Here is a 15000-nt window from a genome sequence, read left to right as displayed (position 1 = left end):
TTCATAGGTGCTCGCTAACAGCACTTGCCCCAGCAGTCTGTTAAGGCTATACGGGGTATGTGGTGTGCCGGGAAATGTCCTGACAAGGATTATTCAACACCGCCTTGCTAGACACGCTGAGGAGAGGCTTGTGGAACCCCAATGGGGTTTCAGGAAGGGGTGGTCCTGCACAGACGCCATATTTTATGTCGGTCTGCTAAAGCAGAGGTGTAGGGAATTCCAACAAGACCTACATCTCTGCTTTATTGACCTGGTCGAGGCCTATGATACCATCAGTAGGCCTGGGCTCTGGGTTGTTCTTCGTGCTTTCGGAGTCCCTGACCCTCTTCTCACGATCATTAAGGACCTTCATGATGGTGAGCGGGCCCGGTTAAAACTACGTGGCCGGGAGTCAGAGCCTTTCCCTGTACACCTTGGGGTGCGACAGGGATGTCCTCTGCCTCCCACATTATTTAACATCTTTTTCGACCACGTAGTCCTTGAAGCCTTTATTGGCTGTACCGGAGGATTTTCCATCTGGTACAGATACAATGGGAGGCTGATCGATGCCCAGGTGCGGTCAAGGGATGGCTCCCTATTGGTCAACCACGTTTTGTATGCCGATGAACTGGTAATTGCTGCTCACTCAGAGGAGGAGTTGGAGACGCTGCTGCTGAGACTGGAGCGTGCCTGGGTATTTTGTACCATCGGACACTCCACCCTCACAACTCCTAATCGGTGATGCGGCAGACCCAGCAGGTGCTGTGCCAGGCTAGGTGCAGGAGGAGATCACGGGACAGACCCAGCAGGTGCCATAGGTTGACTGCTGTGCCAGGCTAGGTGCAGGAGGTCACGGGACAGATCCAGCAGGTGCCGTGGGTTGACTGCTGTGCCAGGCTAGGTGCAGGAGGAGATCACGGGACAGACCCAGCAGGTGCCATAGGTTGACTGCTGTGCCAGGCTAGGTGCAGGAGGTCACGGGACAGATCCAGCAGGTGCCGTGGGTTGACTGCTGTGCCAGGCTAGGTGCAGGAGGAGATCACGGGACAGACCCAGCAGGTGCCATAGGTTGACTGCTGTGCCAGGCTAGGTGCAGGAGGTCACGGGACAGACCCAGCAGGTGCCGTGGGTTGACTGCTGTGCCAGGCTAGGTGCATGAGGTCACGGGACAGACCCAGCAGGTGCCATGGGTTGACTGCTGTGCCAGGCTAGGTGCATGAGGTCACGGGACAGACCCAGCAGGTGCCACGGGTTGATTGCTGTGCCAGGCTAGGTGCAGGAGGTCACGGGGCAGATCCAGCAGGTGCCGTGGGTTGACTGCTGTGCCAGGCTAGGTGCAGGAGGAGGTCACGGGACAGACCCAGCAGGTGCCGTGGGTTGACTGCTGTGCCAGGCTAGGTGCAGGAGGTCTCGAGACAGACCCATCCTCATCATCATTAAAATCATCATCATCCAAATCGTCATCCAAAAATATTAATCATCAGACGTATCAACATCGACATACAAAATCATCATCATCATCATCACCTTGCAACTGAAACGAGTCGGGGGAGACCGCCCCGGGCCCCGCGCTTAGGGGGGCGGGCCGCACGCTTGGACGTCACGGTGGTGGCAGCCCCCCCCCCCCCCCGCATGTACCTTGAATTTCTTTTGCACCGTACGTAGCGAGCCGTGCGAATCGGAGGTGCGGGGGAAGGACAACAAACTCGACACAAACAGCACGAGATGTCACTCTGTGTGAGTCTGTGGGTGAGTCTGTGGGTCTCTGTGTGAGTCTGTGGGTCTCTGTGTGAGTCTGTGGGTGTCTGTGTGAGTCTGTGGGTCTCTGTGTGAGTCTGTGGGTCTCTGTGTGAGTCTGTGGCTCTCTGTGATAGTCTCTGCGATCGTCAGCACGTTGAACTTTGTTCGCACCGTACGTAGCCGAGTCGTACGAGTCGGAGGCGCTGATGAAGGACCACCACACACAGACCTTGCTGTTGAACATTCTCCAAAGATGACAGACGGTGAGTGATCACGTTTATTTGTTGAGGTTTTTGCGTTCGAATTACAATTTGCACGCAAGCTCCTTTTACATTGTCATGGAAATCTGCGAAAATCCGTCTGGATTGTAGAGTCGTGTCAAACGCTCTCACCCACTCGCTCACCCGCCCGCTCACCCACTCACTCACCCGCTCACTCACCCGCTCACTCACTCTCCCACTCCTCACCCACTCACTCACCTACTCTCTCACCCATTCACTCACTCAGTCATCCGCTCAGTCACTCACCCACTCACTCACGCGCCCACTCACTCACTTACCCATCCACTCACCCGCACACTCACCCGCTCACTCACTCACCCACTCGCTCACCCACTCGCTCACCCACTCCACCCATTTCTCACCCACTCACTCCTCTTTCGCCCACTCACTCACTCACGCACCCACTCACTCACCCACTCACTCACCTACTCACTCACTCACCCACTCACTCACCTACTCACTCACTCACCCATCCACTCACCCACACGCTCACCCACTCACTCACCCACCCACTCACACAAAGACCAAGATTCCGCCGTGCAGATTTTTGCAGATCGCTGAATGGCAAGTGCTGTTGGTGTGGCAAGTGTTGTTTGTGTGGCAAGTGTTGTTAGCGAGCAGCACCTACGAAGGCCGTCACTGTGGCACACGAGGGGGTGGGTGGCCAGCACCACGCCCGGCCGCCTTTGTCTTCCCACGATGTGGCGAGGTTTCACGACGCCACCGCTACGCCAGGCTACTCAGTCCAGGCCGAGTCGACCTAGGGGAGGCCCAGGGACCGGCTGGGGTCGAAAGCGGCGTTTTGGTAGCGCCCGTGCCGCTAACACACACACCACACACACTACACACACACACACACACACCACACACACACACCACACACACCACACACCACCCACACACACACTACACACACACACACACACCACACACACACACCACACACACCATAACACACCACACACACACCACACACACCACACACACACCACACACACACCACACATACACCACACACACACAACCACACATACACCACACACTACACACACACCAACACTATACACCACACACACACACCACACACACACACACCACACACACACTACACACACCACACACACACTACACACACACTACTCACACACCACACACACACCACACACACACCACTCACTACACACACACACACCACACACCCCACGCTCACCCCCCACGCTCACCCCCCACGCTCACCCCACGCTCACCCCACGCTCACCCCGCGCTCACCCCGTGCTCACCCCACGCTCCGCCCCACGCTCACCCCACGCTCCCCCCCACGCTCACCCCCCGTGCTCACCCCCCGTGCTCCCCCCACGCTCACCCCGTGCTCTCGCTGTCGCCTGCACGTTTACAACGTCACAACAGCCACCGTCTTGGTCTGTCTACCTGTCTGTCCCCACGTCTCCACGTCACCCTGTCTGTCTCCACGTCTCTCTGTCTGTCTCCACGTCTCCACGTCTCTGTCTCCACGTCTCCATGTCTCTGTCTCCACGTCTCCCTGCCTGTCACCCTGTCTCCCCGTCTCCACGTCACCCTGTCTCCCTGTCTGTCCCCACGTCTCCACATCTCCCTGTCTCCATAGCAGCCGGTCCCCCTTCCCCTCAACCCCCCCCCCCGTGCCCCCCCCCCCGTTGTCCCCCCCCCCCCTTGTCCCACCCCCCGTACCCCCCCCAGCCCCCCCCCGCTACCCCAGTCCCAGCCTGCGCCGCTGCTCCAGGCCCCGCACCACCAGCTCCAGGTGGCGCTGCTCCAGCAGCAGCGGCATCCTGGACGCCAGCAGCAGCCGGCACGAGGGCCGCTCCCCCCCGGGCCCCCGCCGAGGCCCCCGCCGAGGCCACCGAGGGCCCCGTCCACCGCGGCCCCGCAGCGTCGTGCGCGCCGCGCCAGGCCTGGCAGCAGGGCCAGGGCCTCCGTCACCTGGCGGCGCAGTCGCGGCCTCCCGGCGCCGGCGGCGGCCTGCGGAGAGACGGGCGAGGCAAGGCGAGGCCCACGTCAAGCTGGTGGGTGAGGCCCACGTCAAGTGGGCGGGTGAGGCCCACGTCAAGAGGGTGAGGCCCACGTCAAGAGGGCGGGTGAGGTCCACGTCAAGAGGGTGAGGCCCACGTCAAGAGGGTGAGACCCACGTCAAGAGGGTGAGGTCCACGTCAAGAGGGCGGGTGTGGTCCACGTCAAGAGGGTGAGGCCCACGTCAAGAGGGTGAGGTCCACGTCAAGAGGGTGAGGCCCACGTCAAGAGGGTGAGACCCACGTCAAGAGGGTGAGACCCACGTCAAGAGGGTGAGGTCCACGTCAAGAGGGCGGGTGAGGTCCACGTCAAGAGGGTGAGGCCCACGTCAAGAGGGTGAGACCCACGTCAAGAGGGTGAGGTCCACGTCAAGAGGGCGGGTGAGGTCCACGTCAAGAGGGTGAGGCCCACGTCAAGAGGGTGAGGCCCACGTCAAGAGGGTGAGGTCCACGTCAAGAGGGTGAGGCCCACGTCAAGAGGGTGAGACCCACGTCAAGAGGGTGAGGCCCACGTCAAGAGGGTGAGACGCACGTCAAGAGGGTGAGACCCACGTCAAGAGGGTGAGGTCCACGTCAAGAGGGTGAGGCCCACGTCAAGAGTGTGAGGCCCACGTCAAGAGGGTGAGACCCACGTCAAGAGGGTGAGGTCCACGTCAAGAGGGCGGGTGAGGTCCACGTCAAGAGGGTGAGGCCCACGTCAAGAGGGTGAGGCCCACGTCAAGAGGGTGAGGTCCACGTCAAGAGGGCGGGTGAGGTCCACGTCAAGAGGGTGAGACCCACGTCAAGAGGGTGAGGCCCACGTCAAGAGGGTGAGGCCCACGTCAAGAGGGCGGGTGAGGTCCACGTCAAGAGGGTGAGGCCCACGTCAAGAGGGTGAGGCCCACGTCAAGAGGGTGAGACCCACGTCAAGAGGGTGAGGCCCACGTCAAGAGGGTGAGGCCCACTTCAAGGGGCGGTGAGGTCCACGTCAAGAGGGTGAGGACCCACGTCAAGAGGGTGAGGCCCACGTCAAGAGGGTGAGACCCACGTCAAGAGGGTGAGGTCCACGTCAAGAGGGCGGGTGAGGTCCACGTCAAGAGGGTGAGGCCCACGTCAAGAGGGTGAGGCCCACGTCAAGAGGGTGAGACCCACGTCAAGAGGGTGAGGCCCACGTCAAGAGGGTGAGGCCCACTTCAAGAGGGCGGGTGAGGTCCACGTCAAGAGGGTGAGACCCACGTCAAGAGGGTGAGGCCCACGTCAAGAGGGTGAGACCCACGTCAAGAGGGTGAGACCCACGTCAAGAGGGTGAGACCCACGTCAAGAGGGTGAGGTCCACGTCAAGAGGGTGAGGCCCACGTCAAGAGGGTGAGGTCCACGTCAAGAGGGTGAGGCCCACGTCAAGAGGGTGAGGTCCACGTCAAGAGGGCGGGTGAGGCCCACGTCAAGAGGGTGAGGCCCACGTCAAGAGGGTGAGGCCCACGTCAAGAGGGCGGGTGAGGCCCACGTCAAGAGGGTGAGGTCCACGTCAAGAGGGCGGGTGAGGTCCACGTCAAGAGGGTGAGGCCCACGTCAAGAGGGTGAGACCCACGCAAGAGGGTGAGGTCCACGTCAAGAGGGCGGGTGAGGTCCACGTCAAGAGGGTGAGGCCCACGTCAAGAGGGTGAGGTCCCACGTCAAGAGGGTGAGGCCCACGTCAAGAGGGTGAGACCCACGTCAAAGAGGGTGAGGGCCCACGTCAAGAGGGTGAGACCCCGTCAAGATGGTGAGGTCCACGTCAAGAGGCGGGGAGGTCCACGTCAAGAGGGTGAGGCCCACGTCAAGAGGGTGAGCCCACGTCAAGAGGGTGAGGTCCACGTCAAGAGGGTGAGGGCCCACGTCAAGAGGGTGAGGTTCCACGTCAAGAGGGTGAGGACCCACGTCAAGAGGGTGAGGCCCACGTCAAGAGGGTGAGGCCCACATCAAGAGGGCGGGTGAGGTCCACGTCAAGAGGGTGAGGCCCACGTCAAGAGGGTGAGACCCACGTCAAGAGGGTGAGGTCCACGTCAAGAGGGTGAGGCCCACGTCAAGAGGGTGAGGTCCACGTCAAGAGGGTGAGACCCACGTCAAGAGGGTGAGGTCCACGTCAAGAGGGTGAGGCCCACGTCAAGAGGGTGAGACCCACGTCAAGAGGGTGAGGTCCACGTCAAGAGGGCGGGTGAGGTCCACGTCAAGAGGGTGAGGCCCACGTCAAGAGGGTGAGGTCCACGTCAAGAGGGTGAGGTCCACGTCAAGAGGGTGAGGTCCACGTCAAGATGGTGAGGCCCACGTCAAGAGGGTGAGACCCACGTCAAGAGGGTGAGACCCACGTCAAGAGGGTGAGACCCACGTCAAGAGGGTGAGGTCCACGTCAAGAGGGCGGGTGAGGTCCACGTCAAGAGGGCGGGTGAGGTCCACGTCAAGAGGGTGAGGCCCACGTCAAGAGGGTGAGGTCCACGTCAAGAGGGTGAGGCCCACGTCAAGAGGGTGAGGCCCACGTCAAGAGGGCGGGTGAGGTCCACGTCAAGAGGGTGAGGCCCACGTCAAGAGGGTGAGGCCCGCGTCAAGAGGGCGGGCGGCGACGTGGGGCCACAAGATCGGCGGGTGGGGCGGCCGTAGCCGGTTTGCTGGATTATCGTCGGCGGGCATCGTCATCGTCGTCGTCGTCATCGTCGTCATTGTCAGCATCGTCATCATCGTCGTCATTGTCACCATCGTCATCGTCACCATCGTCGTCACCATCGTCACCATCGTCACCATCGTCACCATCATCGTCACCATCGTCGTCGTCGTCACCAACGTCACCATCGTCGTCGTCGTCATCATCACCATCGTCACCATCGTCATCATCGTCGTCACCATCGTCACCATCGTCACCATCACCATCATCATCATCGTCACCATTGTCACCATCGTCACCATCGTCATCGTCACCATCGTCATCATCGTCACCATCACCATCGTCACCATCGTCGTCGTCGTCACCATCAATCGACGCCGTCGTGGCCGCGCGGTGGGCCTCCTCCGTACCGTGGCGACGTCGGCCCCGTCCTGCCGGTGCTGCCGGCCGAGGCACCCCAGGAGGCCGCCCATCGCGTCCTGGCTGTCCAGCACCGCCTCCAGGCGCTGCAGCAGGCGGCGCGGGCTGCGGGAACGCAGCGCTCGCTGGGACGACGACGAGGTGGAGGTGGTGGACGAGAAGGTGGAGGAGGTGGAGGAGAGGGTGGAGAGGGTGGTCCGGATCTGCGCGCAAGCCGCCGAGTTTGATTCCAGGTCTCCGTTGAGCAGAGCGAGGGAGCGGTGCAGGCTGGAGCGCTGGGGACGACATTGCCCATCGACTAACATTGCCCAGAGACTAACATTACCCATCGACTAACATTACCCATAGACTAACATTACCCAGAGACTAACATTGTCCATAGACTAACATTGCCCATAGACTAACATTACCCATAGACTAACATTACCCAGAGACTAACATTGCCCATAGACTAACATTACCCATCGACTAACATTGCCCATAGACTAACACTGCCCATAGACTAACATTACGCATAGACTAACATTGCCCATAGACTAACATTACCCAGAGACTAACACTACCCATAGACTAACATTACCCATAGACTAACATTACCCAGAGACTAACACTACCCATAGACTAACACTACCCATAGACTAACATTACCCATGGACTAACATTACCCATAGACCAACATTACCCATAGACCAACATTACCCATAGACTAACACTACCCATAGAATAACATTACCCATAGACTAACACTACCCATAGAATAACATTACCCATAGACTAACACTACCCATAGAATAACATTACCCATAGGTCTGTCAGACGCTGTCTTTCCGACAGACCTGTTCTCCACCTGAGGACGGCTGCTTGCGTTGTGGCCGAAACGTCGTGAGAATTATTTTATTGTGTTTTATTTTTATTATTTTATTATTCTCCTTCTACGTGACTTTACCGAAATAACCAAAAAGAGAAGACGACGTTTCGATCGCAACACGAGCATCCGTCTTCACCTCACCTGAAGATGGACGCTTGTGTTGCGACCTGAAACGTCGGGACTTCACCGAAAGAAGCAGAGAACGAGAAGCAGCTCTCCGCAACCCGCACCCCGTAGATCAGAGGTCGCAAACGGGTTTTGATTCCTTTCCCGTACCCGGCCGCACCAGGGTCGCAAATGGGTACCCGTACTCTACCCGTACCCAGCTGGGTATCGGGTAGGGTACGGGTACCCGTTTGCGACCTCTGCGATGAAGCCATGTTGCAGGCGCGGGTGGGTTGATTCTAGGCACTTGAATTGTGAGAAGAGACAAGACGTTGGGAAATGAGTGACAAACGGTGACTCACCAGTGACTCACGGCCTACCCGTACCCATACCCGGCCGCACCAGGGTCGCAAACGGGTACGGGTAGCTGGGTATTGGGTAGGGTACGGGTATCGGGTAGGGTACGGGTATCTGGTAGGGTACGGGTATCGGGTAGGGTACGGGTACGGGTATCAGGTTGCGACCTCTGCCGTAGCTCCCTGTCAAGAACAAAAATCGACAGGGGAATAATAAATGGCCTCCCTGTCTGTTGAAGGCGAACTACACGTATGCTCTTCGGTTCTGTCGGTAAAGTCACTTAGGTTAGAAATCGAATCAAATGAAACAAACCACGACGTTTCGATCGCAACACAAGCGGTCGTCGTCACGAAAGCTTCAAATCAAGACGAAAAAGAACACCCCCGACGCTTTTCAAAACGCTCACCAGCTCTTCCTCATCCTCCCGCTCCCTCCCTCCCGCTCCTCCTCCTGCTGCCGCTCTCCTCCTGCTGCCGCTGCACCTCCGGCGGTCCGTCTGCGGCCTCCCCGTCCGCGAGCTCGTGCCCGGGTCCCGCCCGAGGCTCCCGCGCCGGAACCAGCCCCCGACGATCAGGGGGTAGGCCTCCTCCAGTAGCTCCAGGCCGCTGCCCACCCGGGGCCGACGGTAGCCCCCGGGGGCCGCCCCCCTCCGGTAGTAGTCGCCGCCATGGCCGGCGAAGGACGCGGCGCTCAGGAAGAACGAGTTGGCGTCCGTGGCCACGGCGGACGGGTCACCGTCGTCGTCGCTGTCGTCATCGTCGTCGTCGTCGTAGTCGTCGTCGCTCTTTCCGGAAGTTTCCCGGCTTTCCCAGAATTCCCGGCGCTTCTTGCGGTTCCGGCCCGCTCGGAGACCCTCCCAGAATTCCCGGCGCTTCTGCGGTTCCCGGCCCGCTCGGAGACCCTCCCAGAATTCCCGGCGCTTCTGTCGTTGCTGGCCCGCTCGAAGAGCCTCCCAGAATTCCCGGCGCTTCTGTCGTTCCCGGCACGCTCGAAGAGCCTCCCAGAATTCCCGGCGCTTCTGCCGTTGCCGGCCCGCTCGAAGACCCTCCAGAATTCCCAGAATTCCCGGCGCTTCGTTCGTCCTGCCAGCCCCCGGCACGTCCAGCGTTCCCGGCCAGCTCGAAGACCCTCCCAGAGTTCCCGGCTTTCCCAGAATTCCTGGCGCTTCCGTCGTCCCGCAAACCCGCAGCGTTCCTGAAGTTCCCGCATCGCTGCCGCCGGACGGCTCCTCCACGAAGACGTCGTCGTCCACACTGTCCACGGAGGGCGTCTTTCCCGGCGGGCAGTGGCCCGACAGGGCGGCCGCTGGGACGATGTCGCGGCCCTCCGACGGGCCTGGCCCGGCCTCCGCTTCCTGCGAGGGGCAATGCGAGCGAGCACAGCGTCATCGACGGCAGCCCGGTCTTGCACCACCCCCCCCCCCCGCTCACTTTGGTTCTCTGATCGTTTAAAAAACAAGGAAATAGAAGTGTCGCGTTAACGGGGTTTTTGGTGAAACTAAAGTAGAATGTCTTCTTGGTTCTTTCGGTAAAGTCATGTTGAAGGGAAATAATGAAATAATACAAATTAAACATAATAAAATACAATTCTCACGAGGTTTCGGCCACGCTGTCTTTCCGACAGACCTGTTCTTCACCTGAGGATGGCTGCTTGCGTTGTAGCCGAAACGTCGTGAGAATTGTATTTTATAATGTTTTATTTTTATTATTTATTACTTCCCTTCTACGTGACTTTACCGAAAGAACCAAGAAGATGAATCCCTGCAGTCACGAAAGCTTTACATCGAAAAGTAGAATGGGGCTGTAACCCTTTCTGGCAATAAGATATTCAAACGCCGACTGGAAGCCCTTTGCAATGACTCCCGTTACTGCACTAACCACACACGCCTCAGCACTCGTGTCTGACATGCTGCCTCTGGTGTAGACCAATCAGTCTCAAAGACAATGCAGCATACAACACTATGGTTACATTATTATACTGATAGGAACGAAGTGAACCAGCCTACAATAGATTATATCGTCCGTCCGTCCGTCCGATGTCCGATTAGGTGTAGCAACATCGCCCCCTATTGCAAACACTTGGCAGGACCCTACAAAAACCTTTAGACTCAGTGAGGCTTTCCTGGCTAAACAAGTGTAACATTCCCTTATAATTCCCTGAGATAGTTTTTAATTAAACATTAAATTAAAAATTACTCACAGCGGCCTAAGCCTACAGCTAGGCCTAAAGCCTAGAACTAGGCCTCAAACTCTCCCTTCGTATCGTATTTGTTCGTTCCTACCAGCCGACCACGCAGGGACCTGTTTATAGGAAATGCATATGCAACGCCATGAACACACGGTGCACTTACCTGCACTAGCGGACATACGTCAGTAGGGGGTGATATGTGGCCCACCGATGTTCCCGAGACCCAGAGGTCGCAAACGGGTTGTGATTCCTTACCCGTACCCGTACCCGGCCACACCAGGGTCGCAAATGGGTACCCGTACCCGTACCCGGCCGGGTACAGGTACCCGTACCCTACCCGTACCCTACCCGAAATGAGTGACAAACGGTTTACTCACAGTGACTCACGGCCTACCTGTACCCGTACCCGGCCACACTAGGGTCGCAAATGGGTACCGGTATCCGTACCCAGCCGGGTACAGGTACCCGTTCCGTACCCGTACCCTACCTGAAATGAGTGACAAACGGTGACTCACCAGTGACTCACGGCCTACCCGTACCCGTACCCGGCTGCACCAGGGTCGCAAACAGCTACCCGTACCGGCCGGGTACGGGTAGCTGGGTATCGGGTAGAGTACGGGTATCGGGTACCCGGTTGCGACCTCTGGCTGCTGGGCCAATCAGTTTCAATGACAATGCGTGTATGCTTATCGGTGCATGTTTGTTTGAACGTTTTGAACAAGGACCGTCTGTGTGTGTTTAATGCAGTAATTTGATGCCTTGAAACAGGCTGTGTCTATTGCTGTGTGGACATATCAACACAACTCCTGTTTTCTTGCCAGAAAGGGGTAAAATCTAACAAAAGTATTAACATGCTCGGGGTTAAGCAGACATACCTATGGGACTCTTTTTTTGTTGCTGGTACTATGGAGATTTGAAAGCCGTAAAGGCTTTACCCCCCCATCCCTCCTTCCGGCAAAAATCACGGAAAACTCCTGGGAACGGGTAAAGCCTCTCACTTGTTTGTCATCGCATTGGGCCACGTTCTATTCACGTGACCACGGTTGCTAGGGAGATGCTGACTACCTCGCCTGGGATACAGGAGGTCGTGGGTTCGATCCAGACCCCTGACGCCTGCTGTATATTTGGAGTCTGTGTTTCTCTCTCATCATCATCACGGTGGCTAGGAGATGTTGACTACCTCGCCTGGTATACAGGAGGTCGTGGGTTCGATCCCGACTCTGACGCCTGCTGCTGCTGTATATTTGGAGTTTGCCGCGTCTCTCTCTCTCTCCGTGGTCGCGTGGATTTTTCTCCGGCTCTTGCGGTCTTTCCCCTCCACATTTTAGCATCACCACGGCTGTATGTTTCCACGTGTTGATGATGATGATGGTGAGCCACTTCGTGCGAGCTATTATTTGCGAGCGCCAGGTCACGTATGGAAGAGAGCTACGACATAGCGGCTTTTGATCGGCCGCTGTCGGGTGGAGGAGGGAGTCCACGACACAACAGTGACGTTCACACAATCACCCAACCCGACAGAAACCGATCGCGGATGAAGATGACCAGAAGGGAATTTACAAAGCGCCTTAATCAAGGCGCTTTACGCAGAATAAGAACAGGGCAACAACGCGCGCACATGTGTCTGTGTGTGTGTCTGTGTGTGTGTTTGTGCGTGTGTGTCTGTGTGTGTGTCTGTGTGTGTGCGTGTGTCTGTGTGTGTGTGTGTGCGTGTGTGTCTGTGTGTGTCTGTGTGTGTTTGTGCGTGTGCATGTCTGTGTGTGTGTTTGTGCGTGTGTTTGTGTGTGTCTGTGTGTGTGTTTGTGTGTGTGTGTGTGTGTGTTGTGCGTGTGCATGTCTGTGTGTGTGTTTGTGCGTGTGTTTGTGCGTGTGTTTGTGTGTGTCTGTGTGTGTTTGTGTGTGTCTGTCTGTATGTGTGAGGAGCGGTGGTGCAGTGGTTAGCGCTACGCGGCGCTACGAACCCGGCGACCCGGGTTCGATTCCCGCTCATGGCCAACACCAGTGACGATTATCTGAACCGGTCCTGAGCCTCCCCTAGGTCGACTCAGCCTCAAATGAGTACCTGGTGAGGTGTGTCGTAAACATCGCCACTGGGGAGACAAAGGCGACCGGGCGTGGTGTTGGCCACCCACCCCTCGTGTGCCATGCCGGCCTTCATAGGTGCTACTCGCTAACAGCACTTGCCGCTACAGTCTGTTAAGGCTACACGGGGATCTTTGTCTTTGTGATGAAGATGAGCTGAATGAAATAGACGAGAGGAAGCAGCGGGTGCGAATCTGTGACGATGATGAATGGAATTAATGAATGGGGGTTAACAAGTGGTAGTCGTATCATGAGAATAATGATGATTCCGACAGGAGATGATGACACGTAGCTGATGGTGATGATGGAGAACCGAGCACAGCAGGAGCGGAAGGACGTTCAAGCGGTCGTAGCTTTCCGCGGTGTAGCGGTCGTGAATCGTCATCGTCACCATCGTCATCGTCGTCACCATCGTCATCGTCACCATCGCCACCATCATCATCATCGTGACCATCGTCATCATCGTCATCATCGTCACCATCATCACCATCGTCACCATCGTCACCATCGTCACCATCGCCACCATCGCCACCATCGTCACCATCGTCACCATCGTCACCATCGCCATCGTCACCATCGTCACCATCGCCATCGGCGTTCGCTCACCCCCCGCTCCCGGCGGCTCCAGACGCCGCTGCCGTCACCGCGCTGGCGCGCGGCTCGTGGCCGCCTCTCCAGCAGCTCCTCCACGGAGCGAGCTCGGCCCTCGGACAGGGGCCGGCTCCCGGGAGGAGGAGGTGGTGGTGGTGACGGTGGTGGTGGTGGTGACGGTGGTGACGGCGGTCGCCCCCCACGCCCGCCGCCACCGCCATCGCCGCCACGTCGTCCCCCCCAACCTCCGAGTCGTCGATCATGCTCCCCTCGCTCCTGCGTGTGGGGGGGTCACGTGGGGGTCACGTGGGAAGGGTCACGGGGGGTCACAGGGTTAGCATCAGGGTTTGGTTAAGGACTTGGGTTAGGATTTCGGGTTAGAGAGAAGGGCTATTGTAAGAGCTATGGTTTTGGGTTATAGTTAGGCTCAGGGTTAAGGGTATATTCTATACACACACCCACACACACATAACGCTTCGCACAGATGCATTCAAGAATCCATGACTGCAAAGTGACTCTCCGTGTCCCCGTGTCTCCCCGTCCCCAAAGTTTTAGCGAGAATCTCCATTTTAAATGTTCTGGCCTCGTGGGCGGGGCTACCCGAGTAGTGGGCGGAGCTACCCGTGTAGTGGGCGGAGCTACCCGAGTAGTGGGCGGAGCTACCCGTGTAGTGGGCAGAGCTACCCGTGTAGTGGGCGGAGCTACCCGTGTAGTGGGCGGAGCTAACCAGGTAGTGGGTGGAGCTACCTGAGTAGTGGGTGGAGCTACCTGTGTAGTGGGCGGAGCTACCCGAGCAGTGGGTGGGGCTGACGGTGAGGGCGAGCATTACCACCAACACCAAAACCCGCGCCATTCGCCACTAAGTGACGTCACCACGGTGTCTGTGCCAGGCCAGGTGCACTTTGAGGCTACCACGTGAAGTGTCGATGGCTCGCTGACAGGAGGTCTCGGGACAGGCCCAGGTCTGTCGTATCACCACCACCACAACCACCACCACAACAACAACAACCACCACCACCACCACCCCATTGAGCTTCCCAGAAACCTGCACAACAACAAGGGGGGAGGGGGGGGGCCGCCTCGCCGCACCTGCTCAAGGCCTTGGCCGGACCCGGACCGACGGACATCATCGACGGCACGCACAGATATCTCCCGCCGGGCATCAGCGCCACTTTCCGCGCCTCGTGGTCGGACAGAGACGGGGAGAGCGACAGCGAGTGGCCCCCGTGGGAGCCGGCCGGGCCCGGCCAGTCGAGCCGGGGCAACGAGGCGTGATGGGAAGGGCCGCCGCCCTCCCTGCGGTCGTCCTGCTGCTTGGCGGAGCTGCAGGGAGACACAGAGCGGGGATCAGAGGTCGCAACCGGGTACCCGATACCCGTACCCTACCCGATACCCGGCTACCCGTGCCCGGCCGGGTACGGGTAGCCGTTTGCGACCCTGGTGCGGCCGGGTACGGGTAGGCTGTGAGTCACTGGTGAGTCACCGTTTGTCACTCATTTCCCAACGTCTTGTCTCTTCTCATAATTCAAGTTCCTAGAATCAACCCACCCACGCCTGCAACATGGCCTCACACTCAACCCCAGAGAGAGCGGGTGAGAGCGAGAGTGAGAGAGAGTAAGAGTGAGAGCGAGAGAGAGAGAGAGAGAACGAGAGAGAGAGCGAGAGAGAGCGACACAACGAGCGGCGCCCACGAGCGTCTGCAGCGGTCACCGACCGTTCTCTCGCCTCCTC

General features: G+C 58.4%; 1 protein-coding gene across 1 annotated transcript; it reads right to left on the bottom strand.

Moving 5' to 3' along the window:
* Nucleotides 1–3359: 3359 nt before the first annotated feature.
* On the bottom strand, nucleotides 3360–8823 carry LOC133362977 (uncharacterized). Its single transcript, XM_061581956.1, has 3 exons — nucleotides 7070–8823; nucleotides 3731–3998; nucleotides 3360–3382 (listed from the first exon to the last, which is right to left on the bottom strand). Exons 1-3 carry the CDS (start codon nucleotides 7406–7408, stop codon nucleotides 3360–3362), a joined length of 630 nt encoding a protein of 209 aa, XP_061437940.1. The 5' UTR covers nucleotides 7409–8823.
* Between the last annotated feature and the right edge of the window lie 6177 nt (nucleotides 8824–15000).

The sequence above is a fragment of the Lethenteron reissneri genome, unplaced genomic scaffold (assembly GCF_015708825.2).
Source record: "Lethenteron reissneri isolate LAM-NWPU_2019-01 unplaced genomic scaffold, ASM1570882v1 scaffold_1638, whole genome shotgun sequence".
NCBI classification, from domain to species: domain Eukaryota; kingdom Metazoa; phylum Chordata; class Hyperoartia; order Petromyzontiformes; family Petromyzontidae; genus Lethenteron; species Lethenteron reissneri.
This window is presented reverse-complemented; position numbering and strand designations above follow the sequence as displayed.